The 24713-nt window shown below is 41.8% G+C and overlaps 1 protein-coding gene across 5 annotated transcripts in view; it reads right to left on the bottom strand.

The window, feature by feature from the left end:
* Positions 1 to 24713, bottom strand: part of LOC120820728 (protocadherin-15) — a 152592-nt gene that overhangs the window by 21234 nt on the left and 106645 nt on the right. For all 5 annotated transcript variants that reach the window (XM_078104494.1, XM_078104496.1, XM_078104497.1 and 2 more), the window contains 6 exons: positions 24406 to 24522; positions 19989 to 20129; positions 17910 to 18022; positions 5489 to 5598; positions 4433 to 4573; positions 612 to 739 (listed from right to left, as the gene is read on the bottom strand). In XM_078104494.1, coding sequence (XP_077960620.1) covers positions 612 to 739; positions 4433 to 4573; positions 5489 to 5598; positions 17910 to 18022; positions 19989 to 20129; positions 24406 to 24522 — 750 coding nt within the window. The remainder of the gene's footprint in view (positions 1 to 611; positions 740 to 4432; positions 4574 to 5488; positions 5599 to 17909; positions 18023 to 19988; positions 20130 to 24405; positions 24523 to 24713) is intronic.

Here is a 24713-nt window from a genome sequence, read left to right as displayed (position 1 = left end):
GTTATTGACAATTTGGGGGCTGGACACAAGGATAATTTAGGGAATTTTCGTATTAAAATCCACCTCAGTTACAAACATAGTTCCTTGTGTTATGTAGTGTTAATTACAGTGTTGGATGGCTGGATTGAAATACTGTTTCAATGACAAATAGTAAGACAAACTAGACACCTTGACAAAGTCCCAAATCTGTTGCCATGATACAATGTTCACTCATAAATGTTTGTCAGCTGCAGTGATGACATTCGAGGGAGGCATTAAGGACGCGTGTAGCTCAAAGGATTTTGAACACAAACACTAGCCTGAGGACACACTCGCACACACCCACACATACAGAAAATAGACACAGCGTGTAATACACGGGATGAAAAAAGTGAAACCTCCCTGGAAGAGCAGGCTGATAGTCAGACAGCGTGCTTCTGTGAACAAACTTGGATTACACCGTTCAACTCGCTGTGATGTAGCCAGTGATAGCGGAAAGAGATGACACTGTGATGCACAGAGCAGATCGGAGGACATCTGCCACCCTGGCTGCAGGGTAAGTGTTAAAGACGTGGGACCGGCCTCAGGTACAAACCAAACGAAAAGAAAGACCGGAGCTGATGTTTTCTTACCACTATCTTGAGCACCGAGCTGAAGATCTTGCTGTCCTCCGTCACGCCGCCTATGTACAGCTTCCGGGAGAAGACGGGCGGGTGGTCGTTCTCATCCTGCACCTCAATGAACACCTTGGCTGTGTTAGCTGCAAAGTTCAGATAGCAACTAAATGCATTCAAGTCCTTTAGAGTTATTTCGATCTAGGATAGAGCATATTTTAAGGCAATACAACATTTCAATTCATGTGAAACAACAACAGAAAAAAAGTCTTTCTGTGTATGTCAATGTACAACTATTTAAGCAGTAGATAACCATGGTCAATAATAACCAAGAATAATAATTAGGACACACATTCCCAGAAAGTTTATGGCGTCACAGCCAGTAGCTTTAAAAAAAAAAAGTCTCTGAAGGCGTCCGAAACGGCGTTGATCAACTGTTGCATAATTTAGCCTCAAGATTGTCATGTCAATATTATTTCTTCATGGTTGTCAACTCGTCCACAACTTCAGAAGAGAGCTTGAAATAACTCCACAGAATATCTTGAAAATTAATCATTGCTGAAAATATCACAGTGCGTCTTCAAATAAGATTCTGTGACGGGTCATTGACAATTTGTCCAAACCATTTTGATAAACAATTTTTTTCACCAATTTTTTAATAAATTTCATCTATTTTGTTACTTCAAAATGAGATTCACCAAGCTTTTCAAATCTGGAAATGTTATGGCTATTTGCTTGCTTTCTATTTGACTGGAAGGGGACAGAGTGCAGTTTGTAGTGCAGCAATTTTCCAGCTGAAAACAACTTGCTGAAGTGGTACTTTAATAACATGCCGTAGAAAAACTTGCATATGTCCTAACTCAACCATTTCTCACGAAACGTGCGTGATCGATTATCATGTGTAGCTTACAACTCCGAGTCAATAATGAGGAGGTTCGTTTTGTTCTGATTCCAGCAAAGATTTTAAATGAAGAAAAACTGTGCTTGAAGTGTCGATGACTTCTCTCTCAGTAGCCCACCATCAGAGAGACAACTGCGTTTGCATTTTCTTTACCAATTTCTGAGAACGTTCACTCGACTCTCAGAAATAGTAAAAATAATGAGTAAATCTAGCAGTTGTCTTTTATAGGGGAACAGCAACAGTCTGAGTTTAGGAGTAAGGTAGAGTGAGGTTGTTAGAGTGAGGTAAAGTGGTCTAGCACAAAAAAGTACACAGCTGTTATTTACTGCGCATGGGGCTTTTTAGCCTATGGATTTCCTTTGGAGAATATCAGTCAAAGGAAGAAAAAAAAACACTTTCAGGGATGCAGGTTGAGCACACAATGACAAAATAAACTTTCAACATCCATATTTTTTTTGTCCGTTCCTCTGCTCCCCTGGTTGTTGGGGTAGCTAGTGGGCTGACATCAATGCTGTGTAACACCTTTAGGTGGAGTGTTTCCCCATTAGATGGGGGTGGCGTGCGCTCGCGCTCCTTGTTAGCACGCTTAGTTGTAGGGAAATACTGAAGTGGCTACTCCAGTATCGTAGTACTACGGTGATAAGATAATTCCAGTTTGCAGTGGTTACAAGTAGCTTCGCTTTTACCGACCACTAAGTGCAGAACCTTTCTCTAATTTTCTCGGTGCGTGCAGCAGCGTTAAGCCTCTCCCAATGCTCCAAAAAAAGACGCATGAGAAACAAATGTTATTGTTATGTTAATGTTATTAATGCTTGTTATGTTAACGCATTTATAACACGCAAACGGACCCAGCTCTAAAATATACGGTATACAGCATCCTTCCAACAATGCAGTTTAGGTGAAAAATATGCAGTGTCAAGGACCATTTTTCTCCGGGCGGCCTACAAAAATGTAAAGCCGTGTGGCATTGGAGCCAGCGATGCACCAGGGGAAATGGACCAACAAAAACACAGCACATCAAATTACAGGCAGAAAAGCTGTACTGTGAGGCACAGAGGGAGAACTCTAGGGGATGGAAAAGACGTCTCAAGAGTTTCTTTCTCTCCGCTTCCCTTTGTAGAAAGTGGCTGTACTTCATCCTCGGAGTATCAGGGTATGAAAACATAAACACAGCCCTCCTTTTTTCTCTCTCACACACTTATGAAAATGGACAAAACAGACCAGTCCATTAAGAGGAGGGATTGCTGCTATAAGGCAGAGTGAGCTTGAGGGTGTCAGAGTTTATGATTTCAAAATTATGTTTAATTAAATCTAATCGTACTTTGGCATATTACATGTGTGCCTGTGCATACAAATGTAATAGTATGCGAGCTTGTGCGTACTTATACAGTGTACTAGGCTTTGCTGGGCTGAGATAAATCCATTTGACAAATCAGTCCAATAATGCTCCGATAATTTAAACTCAATGCAGATAAGAGTCACCGAGTCAACACCTGCAGTACCGTAATAGAAGTGCGAAAAGAAAGGGTGTCTCAACACTCTGTCGAGATGATGTCAGCCTGTAGATGCCTGGGGAGTCCGATGCCCTCTCAAGAGCAACAGTCCTCTACTTCACATCTATCAGGCAGGTCATGTGTGTGTGTGTGTGTGCATGACTGCTTATTGTGTACTTGTGGATTGGCGTCATTAGTATGTGACAGACAGATGCTAGAAGCAAGAAAGAGAGATGCAGGTAATGTAGGCCATTGATTATTCTGTTCGAAGGGATCGAGAGTAAAGTGTGAACTCATTTCTTTTTGGCATTTCACAAAAACATTTGTCAGTGGTCCAAACACATGCCTAATGATATTCCAGCTGAAGCTTTGCCAAAAAACAAAAGCCTGTTGTCTGAAGGGCTCTGTATGCAGACTATCAAACGGAGCCTTGACCTCCTTTCTGACCGCCTCTGCATCTGACAATTAATCCCTGCTTCACACAACAAGTAGCCACGAAGGATACAAAGTAAGTGTGAACTTGTCTCTCCGACTCTCTTCGAGTACTTCCAAAGCCGGAGAACATATGCAACCTTATTCCCCATTGTGCTCGGACTACAAAGATATACATGAGAGAGACACAGTGGCGTTGGACAGAGATCGGGGGAGGCAGGTTAGAGACTGTGGCCGAGCACTTTTGCCTTTGGATGTGGTCATTGTCGACCGGCACGACGCACAATCAGGCACCCAGAGGCCTCCGGAATGGGAACACACAGGGCCAGCACTGACAGTGAGAATTTGCAATGATTAATGTTTTATCAAGTGACCTTGTTTTGGGCCCGTTCTTACTTAATTAAAACAAATGGGCTATTTCTGATCATTACCCCCTTGTGAGGAACTTGGACAGGTCTTTAGTGATTTATAATACACTGCTTTTTAAGCTGATACACGATTTAAAGATATATCTGGATATTTGCAGGTTATTTCTAACAATCAGACCACCTGATGCTGTAGAAAAATTACAGGTCGATACATTTATCACATAGCTGACATGCTAGCGCTCTGATATTCTGACAGCAGATCAGAGGTTTGGTCACATATTAACCCCACGTTAACATCATTAAACTATTCCACAAAAGAATAGAAAATAACTGCTTGTACTGCAGCATTGTACCTCTAATAACACAACTATTCACATTAGTCGGAATGAAGGAAAGTGTCATTGTGGTCAGAGAGGGTCAGACAAACAAGCACGAGTACGTAACTGAACAACCAATTACAGGCTGCAGTAAACCTGCCAGCATACAAATGGATCAGTGCAGTGAAGAAAGGCAACAGTGCGTAAGCTCAAAGGTAAAGCGATACACAGCGTGACTCAATGTTCTCCAGATTGTGATTCAAATACGTTAGGCTAGTAACACAACTCAACCTGCTCATCCACACATTCATTGAAGAGCATTTCTTACTTTTAGAAGGCACCCGCAGGTTGGACATGACAACCAGCATAGAGTCTGCCTGGACCCGAAGGACGTAGCTGGTCACATTTTCATAATCCAAAGGTTTAGCTGTGGAGATGACGCCGGTCATGTTGTTCACCCGAAAATGACCTAGAAACAAACAAAATCAGAGCACATGAGACAAAACTAGATAAGAGAAGTAAGATAATGGATGAACACACTGGTTACTGGACGTGCAGTAGTGTTCTGATCACAGCTATATGGCTCGGCTTTGTTTGCAACCATGGCGCAACAGCACTCTGGGTCTACGTTGTTAAAGCGAAACTCTGCATGTATCACAACTGAATGCATTCATCCTCCTTCACAGGTTCTTTAATCTGGTTCCTTCCCATGTGCAGCCCAATAGAGCCCTTTTAGGACACTTCACACAAAGAACCTGCAACAAAGCTGAGTTCAATTATCCAGGTGCTAACACAGTTGCACCTCTTTCCACATGTACTATAGCTGAACTAAAAGGGTTTGCAGCGGCAGGACTGGAAAGATGTCGTTAGACAATACAAAAAAATAGAATAAAACTCTAATGGAGGCTGCCTTAGTTGCGTTTTTACAATCGTATCTTAGTGTCTGAGGCAAAAGAAAACACAGAAATGAATCTTGCCGAGTTGTCCTACTTCAAATGTAATGGGCAGGTCCTTGTTTCACGGTGATAAAAGACTTTCTCAGGCTGTAATTACGCTTTTCAGACTTCATTCCAGTGAAAAGCAGTCAACAGCGGCAAGTATGTCAAAACATTTCACTTCTACACGAAGACAAGGAGAAACCCCACACAAACATGCATCTGGCAATTTTTGTTTTCTGCACTCTTGATGTTAGTAAGAGCACTTATTATACTGCAGTTTCTTTCATAAAATGTAAAAAATATGGTTTGCATCCTAATGTAGAACAAAAGACTCGGAGCTAACAAGTTACTGCAGAAGGACAAATGAAAAACAGGAACCTGCTATATCATTTTAGTGAGTGTGATTGTAGGAGTGTTTGTATTGGGTTATGAGGCTTATACGATACCTAGTTCATTTCCTGCCACGATGGAGTAGAAGATGGTTTGATTGATAGCAGCCGCCAGAATAGTCCCCACCAAGGTGCCAAGTGGAGCCAGCTCACTAACCAGAGGAAACCTGAAAAAACACAGAACACAAATCAGAACGTAGTGGTCAATTAAGATGCGTATTATACAGATAAAAAGTGTAAAATGGATACTGTGACTACACAGGGTGTCAGAGAAGCTACAGTGCATCTATTTATATTATAAGAAACAATGCAATGTTTGGAAAACCTTCAAACTGATTAATCAGGGTTCACTGAATTCACACTGTGCATAACAAGGATTCTGTACATGATCAGAGTACAGAGCAGGTGTCAATGTGTAAATGACTGATAAGCAATTTAACAACCGGTAATAACTTTGGAAATAACTACATCCCGAAAGCATTTTTTTGCCTTATAGTCATCTGCTTAGTGGCTTCCATTCGGTTTAAATGCCTGATAAATATAAAAAAAGAACACCATGTAACAGCTCAATATAAGTGTTAAAAAATAGGCGCTTATTATCCCAATGTCTCTTTCTATTGCAGCTTCTTTCAGTAGTCTTTCTGTTCACTTCAACTTCACCCAGCTATCCTGGCAACAATATACCACACATTTTTCTTTTTTAGTTGTAACTAAAAAAAAAAAAAAGTAGTATGACTCATAAATACATATTTCACAACTGCTTGGACGTATGTGCCATATCTTATTCATTCAATAATAACTACATTGGCTTTGTATCAGAGTGTGGCGGAAAGGAGAGAGCTGACCTATGAAGCACACCTCTCATTTCTCAGCTCAGCCTTTGCCTCAACTGAGAACTATTGTTAAGAGATATAGGTAGTGGCCTCAAGAATGACATTAAAGCCGCGGTTTCTCTGCAAGGTGGCTGGTGCAAGTAGTTTGGCGCTTCAAGAAAACCTTTGTATTGCTCCTTTGTGTTGAAGGTAACCATCAGAACTTGTTTGAGCTCCTTTTGAGGATGCTCTCCTGACAACTTTCTGACGGGGGGGTATCAGAAACCACTTTACTGTGGGGGGGGGGGGGGGGGGGGGGGAGAGACACCAGAGCAGGCATTTCAAATTATGGAAGAATCTGTTCTTTCAGCTTTGCAGACAGTTGAAGTTGAAGTTGAAGATGAAAAGGATGTTTGGGCTGCTCATCCAATTGTGTCTTAAAGCCTGTCCAGGAAAAGCTGTTTAAAGACGGAGTTGACAGAAATTAGTATTCATATGTGCAGAACATATAAATGTTAATTCCACAATAAAAAATGGAAAAAATTTAGTGGTCGAGATTTTTTTCCACTTACAGGTGAGAATTGAACAGCCAACGACTGTGCTTGAACTTGAGGACTGTGCTCCTGCATGATTGTCACCACTCCCCATGGGAATAACTGCTGCCATAAATGGCAGGGAACCATGTTTGGCGGCACGTGTCAGCACGGGCTGATTTGAGCTGATAATGTCATCTCACTGTGACACCCCTCTTGTGATACTGCGACTGCGGTCTCCTTTATACTCTCGTCTCTGCGTGTGTTGTGTACATGTTTGCGCAATGCATGGTGGTACAGTTTATTTTGTAGTTTGACTATCATTCACAGCAGCAGTAAGAAATCTGTGACAGCATGGTGGGAGTAATATTCACAGCGTAATCTGTGGCAGATTCTATTATATGGTCAGCGTTATGGGGTATTTTTGGGAGAAAACGCCATCTAGACCGGAGTAACATGTTACTCCACTGCTTTGACTTTTCCTCCCACAGTTGCAACACATTTTACTGTCCGAATAATACAAAAAACGTGGTTCGGTAAAATTTCTCCGTCAGGGTTGATGGTTTTATATATATAAATATATATATATATATAAAATATATAAATATATGCGGTTACAGGATGATACAGAAGTGAGATTGAGGCGACAATGAGGACTGATAAAGGTATGAAAACAGTTGTGCAAAGATCCATGCGTTTTAACCTTGTTTTTTCAATTGCCTGCTGTACCTGCTATACCTGCATAAACTTAAAATACGGTTTATCAAACAATTTCAAAGCCAGGTATTGATTACATGCATAGCGTGTTTGAAGCCTGAAGCAAGATTTTATGCTCAACCCGATCTTGGCTGTTATTGCAGCCAGAAAAAACACTTTGGGCCTCAGTGTGAAGTCTGTGTGAAGCGGAGGCGGAGGCAAGCGCCATCCACTCCAGCTGGGTTTTATGGGTTGAAAGATCCTCCAAACAAAGAAAAGAAATGCTCCCAAAATACTTCCTTTAGAGACTCGCTGTGTTATTAATAGTCACTTTCAAAACCATCACCAGAAATGTCAGACTACTTAGAAATTGTGACATTAAGTCACTGACACCCCACATGCATCGAACAAACCGGCCTCATGTAAAAACAGGCAAATTCACCAACAATATTTTAACTGCAGAAACAGCACCAGCAGGGGGAGGTTTGCATTCATGATATTTGAATTCTAAACACACTGAATACAGCAAGTTGCTCCACAGGGTGAATGGGATATAATTAAAGAACTTTGCAAATGCAGCAGAGAAAATCTCGATTGACGTAAAGCTTCTGTGGCTCTCTAAAGCAAAGCAGTTTTGGTAGATTGGCAAGTCATGAAGCAAATCACATCGATATAGTTAATTGGGTTTCATGACGTTTTATTAAATTGATTTCCTCTTAGTCAAGTTAACTTCAGTAACACATTTAAGTTCTTCTTTTGTTGTTAGCTTCTAGCTTCAATGAAAACGTCCACATAAGCACCTTGTGTGCAAATGATCTGGACTCATTTGCATGACATATTGTTGGAGATGTGTTTGGAGCATTTTCAAATGGAGATTATTGCCAAGACTCTGATGTTTCAAGCATTCATATATTTGTTTGTGATGAGTACACAACATTCCTGTTGGAAGTTGGTTCTGGTTTGGTTTTGGCTCAGTTTCGGATCAAATTAGGTGATGCTCAACCATAAAATCAAACATTAATGTTATAAATAAAATCAGTGTTTTTTTTCCCCCTTTTTCCCTTGTGGTTCTGTGTAGACGACCGCTACTTCTGACTCGCATGACAGGTCTGGACCACGTGTCACTTTCGTCATTCCTAAAAGAATATTGAATACCAGAAAATTGGTAAAATTGGTTAATGTCACAAATGATCACATGCTCCTTAGGAACAAAGCGCAATGACTTTCTGCAGCGGTTCAGGGCCTTTTACAAAAAATAATGTCTTCTTGGAGCAACGACCTGTTGCGTGAAGCTTGCAGTGAGCTGCGTGATGTGATTGCAAGGAAGAGGCAGAGCTGACATGTTATCACTTCCCCACAAAGCAGCTCTACCGGAGGGTTGTACGCTGCTGAGAAATGCCACGGGAGGTGTAGAGGTGTATGACGTTTGCAGATTAGTATTAAGATGTATTCACATGAGCACAGAGAGGATGAGATAAAGGTTACACACAGACGGATAGAATAGCAGACTCAAGAATGAAATAGAAGGATATGTAGATAAATGATATAGAGGAACAACAATCTACAACTTTTCCAATTATATCTGATAATTCAATGTAATTCACTGAGACTGGAGGAAATCAGAGAAGGTAAATAAGTTTTGTATTCAAGAGTTGTCGTGGCAAAATCCAACGAGTCAATTATGCGTAACGCAAATGTACTCTTGAGCACTTTTCCTCCCTTTGATATTCAGATGCAGAGAAAAGAATCCAGTCCAGAGAGAGACAGAGAGAGAAAAGATGCAGACATGTTTACACGCAGCAGCAGTCTTGGTGTCGACATGAGAGAGGGGGGATGACACGCCACTGAGAAGCGCAGGCGGCACACAGGTGTCGGCGAGCACTCCGCCCCAGGGCCAATGGCTGAGTGATGCTTACGAGACAAGGCAGAGGCGTAGAGAACATTGTCGTGCACCACGGGGGCTTCTGTTACCGTGTTGACTCTCTTTCTACGCCGCCTTCCCTCGCTATGCATGGATGGCACTGTTGAACTCAACAAAGACGGCCATGCGTCATTTAACTTGCATGTGCGCGCTTGCATAAACATTGTGCAGATGAGGTTGCCACGTATTCTGACTGTGTGTTGCAGCACATCGCGGCCTGACTACCAGAGGTGTCAAAAGAGGTCACATTTATTACTCAAGCAGAAGTATAGATAATCGGGTTTAAAGAGACTTCTGTAGAAGTTGAAGTATCAACTCAAGCTTTTTACTTAAGTGAAAGTTTAAAAGTACTGGTTTCAAAAGTACTTAGAGTATAAAAGTGTAAGCTCGCTCACAGAACATGTCAGTCCGTTACAATATTATCGGATGGTGTCTTCAGATCATGTGACCTGCCATTGGGATGATGGAAACGTGGCAATGCTGAAACAACTATGGGACAAATGTATCGACCCGCATGCTCTTAAACAGATAAAACCAGAACCCATTTTCCAGTGATGGCTAAATTACATCGTCCACCGACCACCCAACCTGCCGTTCTGACAGTGAACCTTCCACCGACCACTTTTTGCACCCGGCGTCACTCTGATCTGCATCGCGGAGAAAAGCAATAGGGTGTCTGCATGGTAAATGTTTATACTTCTCATCCAACCACAATAAAATTCACTCTACCCGGATGGTGCAATTTGTCTGGATAGTTTTGTGTGTGTGTGTGTGTGTGTGTGTGTGTTTTTGAACGATGACAAGCCAAAATGAAATAGGAGCAACGAGGCTATTTCTAAAATGTAAGGAGTAGAAAGTACAGATATTTGCGTGAAAATGTAAGAAGTAGAAGTAAAAAGTCCTCTGAAGAGTAAATACTCCAGTAAAGTACAGATGCCCAAAATGTCTACTTAAGTAAGGTAACGAAGTATTTGTACTTACTTGACACCTCTGCTCACTACTGATGGTGGTGTTGCAGGGAACATTTTGTTCAGCAATTACGAATCAGCCTAATTCAATGACTGTTAAAGGGGGATATGTGCTCGAGAGTCTGTTATGTCACGCTCGTGTTAAGTTGTTTGTTCCTGCCTGGAAGCACATTGGTAAAATGGTAACAGACCCTTCTGACTCAAATTACACATGGTGACTGCATTTCAGCTCCTCCTCGAACATAAGCAGACACAAAAATAAAAACACTACTTCCAGAACTCGTCGTCTTGATAAAAATCGAATTTAATTTTGGGAGCAAAAGCAGAGGAAGCTTAGTCACACGGCACGATTTACACAGGACACAGTCTTTTAAACTTGAATGTTATGTTATGCTTTTACATTTACAAAAAAATGGCTAATTACTGGCCAAGTATTGCAATTAATCAAAATATCACAGTTCCAGATGTTGGACATTGTGTTGCAACAACAAAAACTAGCATCTGGTCTTTGGGAAACTACACATATTGGTTTCATACCATGCAAAATATTAATGTGGTAAATCTCAATTCTTGCTCAATTGTTTGAGCTGTGGTGTGTTATCAACTTTACAGATCAAAGAGAGGAAGGTAAACAGGAGACAGAAAAAGACATCAACATGTCCCAGCAATGGGGTTATGTGGAGGTATTCCCTTTCTGCTTCATGTGAACTCACCATTTAGCAAAAAATGTTCAGGAGCAAAAACAAGGGAGGAGGGTAAGATTATTCATAGAACAGTTTTTTTGTTTTCAACAACAATGCAGGTTTGCATTTTAGAGTTAACATCCATAAGTGATTTCAATATCTTTGTCATATTCTGTCCAGTGGCATTAAATAGGATTTGCATAATTCTTGTATATTTGAAACATAATCTGAGAACAATTAGGGGCACAATAGTAATTGTAATTATCCTCTTTGTCAGCATTTTATAATCACGCAGCCATCTATGTCCTTAGCAATTGTGACAGGAAAGCGATGCCTGCATATTTTAAGCATTATTGTCATTTCAGTAATTTATTTATTTATTTTCTATATCAGTTTAAATTGCCAATGTTCAATAATTCATAATCGCTGAGACACAAATGAGGCAAAATAACATTCACATCGAATGCTCATCCAAAACTTTTTGTCATGCATTTAATGTAAATTTGTCCTTCGAGCTCCTAAGCATTGAACAGCTTATATAAGTATGAAAGCCCTGCAGCTTTCAAACACAACATAATCCCTCGCTAATTCAATTCAAAACTGTTATCACACCTTTTATTTGTGCCAATCGAGGCTTCCGTAAAGTCCTAAAACTGTGTACAAATAAACAATTTATCCTCTCCTCCAGGCAAATGTTCTCCAAGTTGTAAATCAAATTCAACGCTAGCAGTTATTAGCACATCATGTGCCTGAATTGCTGACTCACTTGGTAAGAGGATTTTTCACCCCCCCCAAAAAATGCGCACAATCATCCAACACCCCTGACATGAATTAATGCAGGTCTTTACATGAAATCACTGTTTTCTACAAAACAAGCAAAGCAAATGTTCACAACCGTTCGTCTGAACCTGTTCCTCCATAAGCTATTCCTCAAATCACTTATCTCTGCACACCAGACCCACAGTTTATTTTGTATTTGCGCTCTGCCATTTTTTACATGAGAAATAAAGGGGGGCTTCAATCAAAAATATCTTCCGGAGGGCAAGAGAGAAACGGTGAGCAAAGCTGGAGAAACAATGTTTACTGTGCAGCCAGATAGTGGCAGCAACCTGTGCCAGCTTAGCAATGTCGGCACGCAGGACACCCGCTTCCCGTATCCACTCCATGTCTGCACACGGGGGAATTATTGCATTTGTCCAAACTGGCCCAGCCGTTGAAGCCTGTAAAGTGATATACACTGTGACATGGGCATGGATGCCATCCTGCATGTTATACTGTCAAATGATTGCCTCTGCATAGAGGATCAATTCCATCACACCAATACCTGGAGGCCTGACACAAGTACATCGCTCACTAGAAAACATGCTGTTTGAAATATCAGTAGCTAATAGTGAGTGTTGGACGGGCTACCACAATCTACAGCCCTCTCTGAAAGGTAGAGTGATGCTTTTTTCCACAAACATTGGAATTTCAGTAAATAAAAGCCTTAAATTGTTCTTGTCGCTCACATTTTCCTCAGCAGCATTGGTACCAAAGCTTCCAACTTCACCCCAACGCTCATGAATATCAGACGATACTGCTAACTGGAAATAGTGGTTCACATGAAACACAGACATCATAATTATCAAGCAGCCCGCACTAGATTAGATAGTTTTCATAACCACATACTGTTTATAGTTACTGATAATTCTCTGGAAAGTTCACCTTTCATAATAGGACACGCTGCTTTTCCTCTCTGGCATTCAGCACCGACCTTTAGCTGACATGTGGAATGGGCGGTAGGAGTGGGACTTTGCTGTTAGACAGCAAAGTGATGCTTGCCTACTTAGCAGAGACGAGTGAAAGGTCAGTGCGCTCCTGATGTTTAGAGGTTCGTGACTCAGGTCGGCAAGATTCAAAGCTGCCTCGAAAATCAATCACGCCTTTGAGAAGTACGAGAACACCGTATGGCTGTGAGGAGAGACGGGTGGATGGATGGATGAATGGAATCAAATAGAGAGGGCTGAGGTATCTTTTCTAAATGTATGTTTGCAATGAGGCATGACGACAGCGTGTGGGAGAGCACGCTGCACGGTTCACAGCTAACCCTTTAAATACCTGGCAATGAGGGCAAAAGCAAGCTGTGAGCGTCTCCATCACTTGTGTAAACGTCTGGCAGGACAACAGTTGCAAGCAAGCAGCCAATAAAGGAGACGTATGTTATGAAAGCTTGTCATCTGCCTAATTATGTGAGAATTGCAGCCTGGTGTGAATTAGAAATGAGTTACGGAAAAGGGTTTATTTTCTCTCAAAGGAATAAATGCAATTTTTCATCCACATTTTAAGAGGAGTTGATGGAGGGGACAAGGAGGGGGGGATTGAGTCGTTTCTTTTAAAATGAGAAGAAGTTTGTGTCAGTTTAATTTGTCCATTAATGCTTTTTTTTTCTGTTACAGTCCTGTGCGGCTGGCATTTCAAGCTACGGGATATGTCTACTTCAAGTGCTTCAGGTGCAGCCGTTTGCGAGGCAAACTGGGGAGAACATTAAATCAATGGTCACAGTACAGTCATAAAAGTTACCCCGGCAGTCTCCATGGTCTGTCAACATCAAAAAACTGGAGGAAAGAGATGTGTTGTATAATATTCCTCAGTTTGAGCTGTTACCACTGACATTCACAATAATGGCTAAAAGAATAAATAACAACCAGAAAAGTGGTCCCTCTATTATGTACAAAATGCACCTTTAAGACCGGAGGCTGCAACCAAGAAAATGTTCTATTCTTTCCTGCCAGATGTTTGTATGGAGGAACAAACAACATGCCTGCACAGTCATTTCAGTATACCGCCACCAATTAAGTCATTAGTGGGACTATGCGCACATAGTGACAGCTGATGATTGTAGTAATACTCCATGTTGACACCATGCAGGATGACTTGAGCATCACTTAATAATGGGCTGTGGTGTTCTGCATAATAATAGTCTGAAAGGAATGGCAACTGACATTTCACACGCAAATAATATCCTCTTTAATCACTAAAAAGGCAGACTTTTGAAATTTTTTACAGGGGTAGCACGTATAATGTACTGTATAGTATACATGCAAAGCAGAGGTTGTGTTAATATATTCATATGGACATAGATTAAATGGCATTTCAATTTGAGCATAACACCAATCAATTGAGGACTTTATGGTGAGAAATGCACCCATCCAGGCACACTGAAAGAAATGAACTCGGTCTCTGAGGAGAAAATGAAGGGCTACCGACTGTAAAGTGACGGGAAAAGAAAAGGAATGAGAAGAGAAAGAAACTGACAGGGGTGGAGATACAAGCAGAGAAGAGGCTTGGGGGTGTGAAAGGAAAGGGAGAGCAAAATGATATACTCAGGAGCGGTGAGGCAAACGTCTCATGTGATTCAGAGTAGATTTAGAAAGGGGAAGTGCTGCGGGGCAGATAAGCCCCACGGAAAACTGCTCAGACTACAGGTCTGAAACATCCGGCCGAAAAAGTGGCCTCGGTGCAAGAGACAGGAATTCGAATAGTGGGTCCGTGTCAGATAGCAGCTTAGCCCTCCTCATCTCAAACAACACACACACACACACACACACACACACACACACACACACACACAGGTGACTGTAAATATTCATCCCCTTCCCATGTGTCTTGTGCTAAAGACTTTGCCAAAGGGTTGTGTCCGTGAGTCCCATACAAATGAGCCGTTCACAGTTGTTTAATCATCCCCCCTCGTCCCCCCCAACATTATTTGGAGGTGGCAAAGCTGCACGACTGACCCTTTTTGATACACATATATGCAGCTTATTCATGACCAACGTCCTGACTTCATTGTCGCTTAATTGGAGAGTTTACCTGAAAATCAACGACACATATTTGTGTGGCTCTTTTCTGTACTAATGTCAATGCCAATTTTTGATACATCATGCATAAAGATGTCTGTATTTATCTCCCACTTAATGGGATTGCATTGCACAAAATGACCTGGATGAAACAGCTTAAAAATAAGGTCTGTGAGTTAAAAAAAAGAAATTGGTGTTGATTCTTTTGAATACAATTTAGTGCCATTTAGTCCAATTATCTTTGAAGGAAGGCAAGGTTAAACTGTATATTTATTTTTTCCCTTTTTGCATCAAATAATGACATCACGTCGCTTACTCGGGCAAGACAAAGTGCATGTATTAAGTAAAGTAAAGACCCAAAAGCTTGAAGACAAGAAAATAGAAAAAAACATACACAAAATATTTTAAATAAGAGTAAATGAAACCGAAGCTAAAAATATATTAGTCAAATAAATCACAGTAAATAAACAATTCCAGTGAAGAGCAAGAAATAAAGAATTGCTCATTTGAAAGAACTGAAAGTCGGAGCGGATCTCAAGGTGTCCCAGGAATGTGGCGAATAAAAGCTGAATGCTGCTTTTCCCTGTTTAGTTCAGGCCAAACATCTGTGAGGTTGCTCATAAAACTGCACTCGCAAGGAATTGACTCAATAAGAACTGCTGAACTGTTATCTTGGTGCCTGCCAAAAAAAAAAAAAACCAAGCCAGAGCTTGATTAGTAGATAATTAGGTCATAGAAAAGAGAAACAGAAAATTAAAAACAATCAGAATGAAGAATGATTAAAAAAAGTTAAGATACTTTGAAAAAGTGCATGAAGATGTTATCAAGGCCATTAAAAGTCTTTCCCAATAAAGTGTAGCAACATGGGGCTAATCACTTATTACATACAGTTGCCAGATTGAGATGTTTGCACACACACATGAAGCAGATAGTGAGAAGCCATTCCATGAACTCAATTCTTGCCACTTGCCACATTAAAGTTGTGCTTGACAATTGTCTGTAGTTTGAGCACTAGAAGCAACCTTTTCACACACCACTGTCATTCACTGCGGCGTTAAGACTAACAACATAACTTAATGCAGGTAAAAAATAACATCAGACAGGTTGTGAAACTCTAAACACGGCATTGGCATTTCCTCAGAGACAACACATGGTGTTTCGCTCCAAAGCAAGTGTCACCATGCTGCGGCAGTAGCAACTACGGTATAATCCATTTATTTCAGATAACAACAACTAGGAGCCCCTTATTTCCCTTTGACAGATGGAGGAGACCGACCATAAAGCAGGAGCAAAAAATCATTAAGTCAGCCGGAGCCCTGCAGAGTGGTTTTAATTGTGTGCTCTGGAGCTGTAGTCATAGCACACCTGATTGCTGCCATAACTAACTGCCTTTACAGAGACAGACAAGATCTTCCGTGGACATTTAGAGGGTGATTTGTGCTCAGGAGGCTCCTCCGGGAGAAGACGATAGAGCGGCGAGACCGTTCATCGGAGAGCGAGCAGATTGGAGGCTCTCCGCTGGAGAGAGCCTTGTCCACAGGAGAGGCCCAGGCACCTGGTTAATGCTTTCACGGCCCACAATTTACAGCAGGTCTGTCACCGCGTGCGGTCAGCAATATCAATGTGACACCTTGCAAAGGTCCGGGCCCATGGTCCCGACCCTCTGTGTGTGTGTGCGTGTGTGTGTGTGTCAGACAGAGCACTCGTTCAAAGTACTAATCAGTGGCCTTTCAACTGCTGTGCCGCTGCGCCTGTGTATCAATCACCGAATGAAGCCGAGCAACGGGGGAACGTGAGCGCGCACACACACACAAAGTGCTGGATTACAACCGACGTGTGCGATGCGCACAAACTCGGCTGTACTGGAAAACACCAAAGTACTGACGCAGACGGGCCCGCGGTGAACCGGGCGCACTGGGGTGAAAGGAAGTGAGATGGGCAGAGAGGCGCGAGAGATACACACGCCTCGCTTTACGCGTCGACAGGTTGGCCAGGATTTACGTTCCCTGTCCTACGCAGGAAGGCAAATCAAATCGTGTTATAAAGTCTGCCAAGACTCCCTTACTTGGACTGACATGCGAGTTAGTAAAACAATCCACTTAGAACAAGCTTTACTTCACTCTCCCGGGGGAACTGCATTGTGCCATCAGACCTTAGAGCCTCTCAGCCTGGCAAGCGTCTCCTGAACACCGCGGACGGGTAGCGATACCGCGGCGATGCAAAAGTCACAGCACAGTTTTGACGCTGGTGTTCGCTCATGCTGGAGGATTTCTCCAAAGCAGCTCAGCTGGAGAGTTTTAATTACCTACGTTTCTTTCTTTTATTTTTAATCAGATACGGCTCCTCAGCCTCCTCCCGAGTCACAATACCATCGGTACAGCCGAGCGCGTGTGATGAAGTCATCTCAGAGCACCGCAGGTTATGTTCCCTCATCCTGAATGTCTCTCTGCCAGTTAACCAGTCCAAGCACTCCATCTTGTTGAATGAGACGCTTAACAAACTCGGAGGGAAACGCGGCTTTTCCCCTCGGAGAGAAACAAATGGTGATTTACAGCGGTGACAATCTACAGCTTCTACCCCCCCCCAAGCTGTTGTGCATATTTATTCTCCGGATTCATTAATGCTGTGAAAAGACAGTGTGATAAAGATGGAGACACAGAATGCAAACTGGGGCATCTTCATTTGAGAGGCGCAATGATGTCTGGATTTATATCGTTATCACAAAAAATAATATGTGTGAAAAATATGTCAGTATGTATATGTATGAAAAGTATTACTTCACAGCCATTGGCGACAGTTGAAGTGAGAATATTGAATTGGCATTGTGATAAAATAATGATCAAAGTATAGCAAAAACCTAATGGAAGATGTGAGGTAAATACATGTGTGTTATTTTTAGATTCTTTGCCCACTACCAATTTTCTTTCTCACCATCTCTCCGTGTCTGGCAGCACAGCCCGAGATGCGCTTTGATGTGTGAATTTCACAGGCTGAGGCGGCTGCATCAACAGTGTGTCAAGGTGACATACCTGTACTCTTCCTGGGTGAAAATCGGGATGCGGGACGGCTGAAGAACAGTGATCTCCACCAAAGAGCTGTTGGACTTCACAGGCTCCCCATCATCATATGCTATCACAAACAACTGCAGAGGGAAGGAGAGAGCACGTAAACAACACACACACACACACACAATTATTATCATTCTTTACAATACCACTACTCACTACACAAATAATAACCTTTTTGAGGTTCCCAGTCATTTTTGATAGGCATGTTGGGAATCCATAGAAAAACAAACTGGATACATATGCAAAATATGATCTGGCGAGCAGCCTACGAAGCTCCCAGAGAGCGAGTGCGAATGTATTGATCTACATTGACAGACTGTGGAGAATGGAGCCCCGGGGGAACCAGGGGGGAGCGAGTCGGCAGAGATGGAGAGATATGGTCGAAAAGAGAATAAGCGTGGATACACGTTTAAAGAAAAAAATGGGATGAAGCACCCGAGCGCGAGAGATACTGGATGCCTATGTGAGGTCACTTTAAATTGGTAAGAAAGCACTTGGGAGGGAGGTTTGTTTAATCAATAAAGAAACTCGATATTAGTGGTCACAGACACAAGAGGAGCAAAGAAATGACCGCCATGACAATTCTTAATAATTCCCTGAAACTGTTCTTCGATTTTTAAAGTCAATGTGCACATTTCTGACCCGCTGATCTTCAGAGAAACTTATAGGAGACTAAAACATACAGCCACTTAACATCGACCAGACGGGAAAAAAAACATTGATGCAGTAAAAAAGTTTGTGATTCTTGTGTTTTGGTACAGGATAATAATTTACCGATGACTATCGCTAGAATATAATGCAATATATTGTTCACAATTCATTGATTATACTTACCTACACCACCATAGAAACTCCATCATGATTATTAACTGAAGTCAAATGTTGAAACCTCAGACATTTTGTACACTCCACTAAAACACTTTACAGTTTAAAATGGTCCTTCTTATCAAAGGGCAAATTAGGAAGATGATTAATGACTATAGTGCAATAGATACAATCACCGGCTATGCAGGAGGGGACATTATGACCCCTCAAACCTCTCACTATAACTGCCACGGCCTTTTCCACCACCACCCCATTTCCTCCTTATGTGCAATAATGTTGCCTTTGGGGGTTTAACTTGTTGCTTAGCCCTCCTGTTGTCCTCGGGTCAAAATGACCCAAAATCCCCTAAACGATATTTTTTTAACTTAAATTTTTTTGACTTTTCCTAGATTGGCCCCAACAGTAGAAAAAGTGAAATGTTGCTTTTATTGACGTTTCCATGTAAGCTGTACAAACAAAGGTACAAAGGTGGTCTTCGGGTCAAAATAAACAAAGAGGCAAATAGAGTTGAAATCAAGGTCACAGAGTTATTTACACACCACAGAATGTTACAATATTTTAGTTGTGTCTCAGATAGACAAATCAGGTGGTCTTCTCGCAGACTGCTGTGCCTTTGATCAGTCTCAGATCAATTAATAGTAAACGTGAGCAAGAAAGTAGCAGACGTAAACACCACAGGTGGCGTTCTCGCAGACTGCAGATCTTATAAAAGTGTAAAAGTGCTGCAGATGACAGGACCCCGAATTCTCTCTGTGCTGAAGCCATGCGTGTGTGTTATAACGTTGAAGAGGCTCTAGAGCTGATTTTTTTCAGATGTCCAGCAAGACATCTCTGATTCACAAGAGGAAATGGAGGAATTGGGGAGGAATACAACCCAGAGCATGATGAATCATCTTCACAAGAAGAAAACCCTGAAGCTGAAAGAGAGACTTTCCTTTCAACTTTCAAGGACACAGGGGGTATACAGAAAATGAGGACAGGAGGGTTAGTATTGTTTATTCATTGTTTGTGTATGTGCTTACTAAGGAAGATCCGCTTTGTTCCCCGAGAACTCTCTGAAGGAGCCGCTCATTCTGTGCTAAATCTATCCGACCACCATTAACTATATCCTATTCCTGCAGGACAAGATTCTCAGAGAAACAACGTAAACAATGTTTACATCTTGGCAGCAAGGAGACAATCATCCCTATTGTCCCCATGATCACTGCCACTCACCTTAAAAGTGACACTGGGCTCTTCATTGAGGTTGACCTTGGTGACGACTCTTCCAGTCACCTCTTCCACATCAAAGATGCTCCCGCTGTACGGTGACCTTTGCAGGTCCACTTTGTAGCGGACAAAACTGGCCGGGGTACCCTGGAGGACGGAGAAAAGGGAGAACATGAACCACATCAGTCCACTTATCCGGAAACATTGTCAGATGAAGCTGTGAAGATGAAAAGAGGGTGCGTCAAAGAAACCGCTCTGAGTGAAATGTATTAAAGCCATTAAGGGTGTCGCAATCTTAGTTTGCTTAGAAATACTCCGTTGAATAATGTTTTTTAAACTAATTCCCTGACTATGTATGTATCCGAAAAAATAAAAACAAAGAATTGAAGTAATTAAGGTAGGAAAAGGTTGCTCATCTCAAAAATGATCCTAATGCCTGTCTTTCCACATCAGACAGTCTTAATCTACTCTCCCTGTCATTCATTGATTCAAACTTTGTCCCTTTCATTTGGAACAAAAACCTTCTCCATTAAGCCCACTCCTCTTCTTGTCTCCCGGGTGACACACTTACATTCATTAGCGAGAGCCTGGACTTTAATTTGACCCTTTGATGAAGATTAATCACAGTTTGTGAATGGTGATCACAACGGTAACTTGTGTTATTCTGGTTCATCCCTTTGGACCCCTTCCTTTTGATACTGTGCTCCCTTGCCTGAACCGATTTGGCTCTCAGGGGGACGGGGCAAGAACTGGGGGGGGGGGTGGGGGCGAGAGAGAGAGAGAGAGAGGTAAATCTGGAGGTTGCACGAATCCCAAGGGAGGCTTACTCACACAAATGGGATTTTAAGAGGTTAGAAAACTGATCTGAGTGAAATCTCTAAAGGGATTCTCAGAAAAAAGTGCTGCCTTTTCTAAAAACTCTTCAACTTGTTTTCCAACATGTAAAGATGGCGGGATTGGGCAATTCATTTAAAAAAAGAGCATTTTTGACGCTGTATCAACGCAGAAGAGCCTATACAGTCGGCAAGACCTTGACAGTTAAAGCTGCTTTGCTCAAGGAATTAACATATATTATAGTCAACTTAGTAGCAAAAGACGATCTCTAGTTATTGTTGTTCCATCATCTCTAACATTTTTTTGCATCTCGCTGAACTGTTGGGAATCTGGGAGAGAAGAAAACCAGTAGATAACAAATAATTGGTGATATTTTCCACATAATACAAATCCATTCAAATCAGGTGGCGTCTCAGTCCGTCTCCTTTGAGAGACGTTTCCAGCTGCACAATACCTTCCTCGTTGGGTGTGACTATGAATGTTTTATGTCCACTGCTGAGTGACCTCACTGCTTAATTAATATTACAGATGAGCAGCAACAAATCTACACATGCTGTTCAACTATTCCCTCTGCAATCGAATGATCCTTCCTTGAAGCCAAACACTGGATTCAAAGATTCCAATTATCTTGTAGTGTAGGACGGCTAGTTCATGAAATGATGAACAACATCAGAAGAACGAAAGATGCGTCAGGGAAAAACAACAAAAACAAGGTTTGGGCCGGCTGAGGAAGAAGTCGACACATTCATACACTTTATATGGCTTGTGAAATAGTTAATGACAAGTAACCAATGAACAGGGATAAAGGGCTATATACAAAACAATGTGATGGACTAGACTAGTGGACAGTTGGAAATGTCTATAATAGCAATAGTTTCATAATGTGAAAAAAAAAAAATCCTTCCTGGAACCAAGTTGTTTCCATGGTGCTCTCCTCTCTCAGTTAGAAGGATATTGACATGGAGTTTATGGGCTTGAGAGGCCCTGCCCAAAATATGCTTTTAAAAGACCCTTCTGGCAAAGCTCACAGGGATAGACGTTGCTGACCCTTTTCAACATAGCAGAAGTAATGGTCAGTACATCAGTACGACCCTCAGACAAAATACACACGGCTCGTGTTTGAATCGTCGAGCTTGGAAAGCAGAATGAGTCCCTTCCTCTCTTTCTTTGCGTGTGCAGGTCTTATGAGCCTGTGTAGATAATGTGTGTGTGTGTGTGTGTACTTAGTGAGCGCTCAACTAAGCCCTGTAAGGTGTCTATGGGAGGCATCTTGTCAACAAAATGCGCTGAGCTCCCAAATCCAGGTCAATAAGAGACGGGGTTAAGCAGCGTCTGTTAGGAAATCTAATCCTTCTGTCCGTCAAGCCGCTTTACAGAGTCTTCACGTTTTGTCTCACTCGCTGCCACGGTGCTAATGACAACATTGTCACAACAAATTTCCATTGGAAAAACATGTCTTCATTGCGGTTTACAGCCTGATGACGACGACGTATCTAGTATCAAAGTGACGGTCATTGGTGTTCAGTCTTACTTACTTACTTGTTCTATCCTTGAAGGGAAAGCATTTTTTCACCGCAGCACCAGCCAACACCTTTTCTGACCCAATACAGCCCTTCCCATTCTTCTTTCATAATCAGTGAATCAGGGCTTATCAGGCTGAGCTACTCCGTTCTGCTGCTAAAGAACATATAGTGGGCCTTTTTATTCTCTGGATGTCACAGGCATTGATTAATACATTTTTCCTCCCGAAAGAAAAGGGCTATCATATCATTGTCAAAGATCCTTTGTCCAACGTGGTTTCATTATAAATCACAGGCACAGGCCTCTTCCACAGATCTAAGAAAACTCCTGAAAAAAGGACAAGAAATTGGAATTATATGAACATTTTTTGACTACTAAAGGAAATTATTCCCAGAGGATTTAAGAATCTGTTTCCCTTCTTTGGCAGGAATAGAGTATCCAGACTTATTTAACAAATGGAAGACAATCCTCAACAAATTTGATGTGTTTAATCAAGGCAGCAAAACACACTAAGGACGGAACGACGTCAACACTGAAAAGAAATGCTACAAAGACAATGACACACTTTATAAATCTCTGTCAAAGATGGAATATAAAAAAAAGGTGTACGAGACAAGCAGGATTACGAGAAAAGGACGATATATTCCTTGTCAAACACATCCACCTCGTCGTGTTCTAAAAACAGGCAAGCTCACTCTGTATCAGTATCACTAAGCCTTGAGAGGATGAGGAGGCTTAGACGGCACAATGTACACGGGCCACGATAACGTAAAACAGGTCCGACTGAGGACAAAGAAAGCCCTTTAGGAGTACCACCTATGGCCACAGAGCTTTCACTGGACCCGCCAGACGAAGGTCACCAATACTTTTTCTTTCTAATGACTGTATGAGTCCTGTCGAAAGGCATTTCCTTTGATTTTAACTTTGCACACCTAATATTCAGGCCTCAGCAAATATTTCCTGCACAATATTCCTCTCCGAGAGCGGTTCAGGCAATAAAATACTAGGGGAAGAGGTAATATTCTAAAAATGAATCCCTGGCTGCGTGGACAGCTCCATGCAGGGGAAGAAGAGGGAGGCTGAGTCTCCCTCTGGGAGGAGAAGTGAGATGAACGGCGCTGTGGGGCTGTTTTACCACACATAGCTGGGACGGACAGGCATCCATATGCCTCAGCGTTTAATCGCTGCTTAGGGTCCATAAGCTCGACCAGACCGCGGTGAGATCCCGTCAGCGGGAGAGCCAATAGTAACAAGCACAGAGTCCAAACAGACAAGACATTTAGAGCAGGAGGCTATTACTGCAAGGCCGGGAAATCACTGGGCTAGTCCCATTCTTTTTGGTTTTCGCAGAGAGTGAAACTAAATAAGAAAAGACACTTTGCCTTGTGAGAGAAATACACTGGTAAAATAAATAGGGGGAAGAATTAAACAGAACAGAGAGAGTAGACGTGTGAGAAAACTAATAATTCACCAAGTGCAATGAAATATTAAGTCGGTTGTTACTGCCAAGAAAAAAAACGTGGAACCAAACGCTTTGAGGAGATTTGCTATCCTAAATATATCAAATATTCTATTGAAACAAACAAAGCTATAAATATTCTCAGCCCCTGAAAATGTTCTCCAGTTCTCCTTTTTTTCGCTATAAAAATTCTAGTCTCAACACTGTGTCATTATTGCACTTCTGCATTGCGTTCAATGCTTTACAGATTCCACAGAAAACGAGGAACAAAGGATCTTCGTCGCTCCAGTCCCAAGAGAACCTGCTCAGATATAGTGGTGCGAAGGGGTCTGAGGAGACATGAAGCTCTCTGAGGCGACCGATGGAAGACTCAGAGAGCAAAGACCCCTTTCGATACATAAACACACAGCAGCATGGAAAACGCATCTTTTCACAGGGCCATGGCTGAAATTAGTAGATTTTCAGAGAGCGCAACAAGACCATTACTGCCTTGTTTATAAAAGAAACAGATGGAGTCATCATGATCCGTGTGCTTTGAAAATGAACGTTTTCCCTCATTGCTTGTTTTAAATATTAAGTTAAAGTGCGACATGTGTTTCTTATACTCACTGGTGGGTCTTTGTCCTCAGCAAAGACAGTTGTGATGACAGTTCCTTTCTCTGCATTGGGTGCCACCAAGCCCTTATACAGATCTTGGGTGAAGATGGGGGAGAAGTCATTCATGTCCTAAAAACAAAAAGAAAATCCATTAAACTATGTGTATCAGGGTTGGTGAAATTTGTAACCTTGGTTAAGTTGCAGTCATGAGACATATTTGAGAAAAGAAGAGAAAATGTTGAGCTATACTGCAGATTGACTGGTCAAAATCCACTAAAGGCGTTTCATGGGTCAAACATGTATACATTTATTATTCTCCT

This window comes from Gasterosteus aculeatus, chromosome 6 (genome assembly GCF_964276395.1).
Source record: "Gasterosteus aculeatus chromosome 6, fGasAcu3.hap1.1, whole genome shotgun sequence".
NCBI lineage: Eukaryota > Metazoa > Chordata > Actinopteri > Perciformes > Gasterosteidae > Gasterosteus > Gasterosteus aculeatus.
This window is presented reverse-complemented; position numbering and strand designations above follow the sequence as displayed.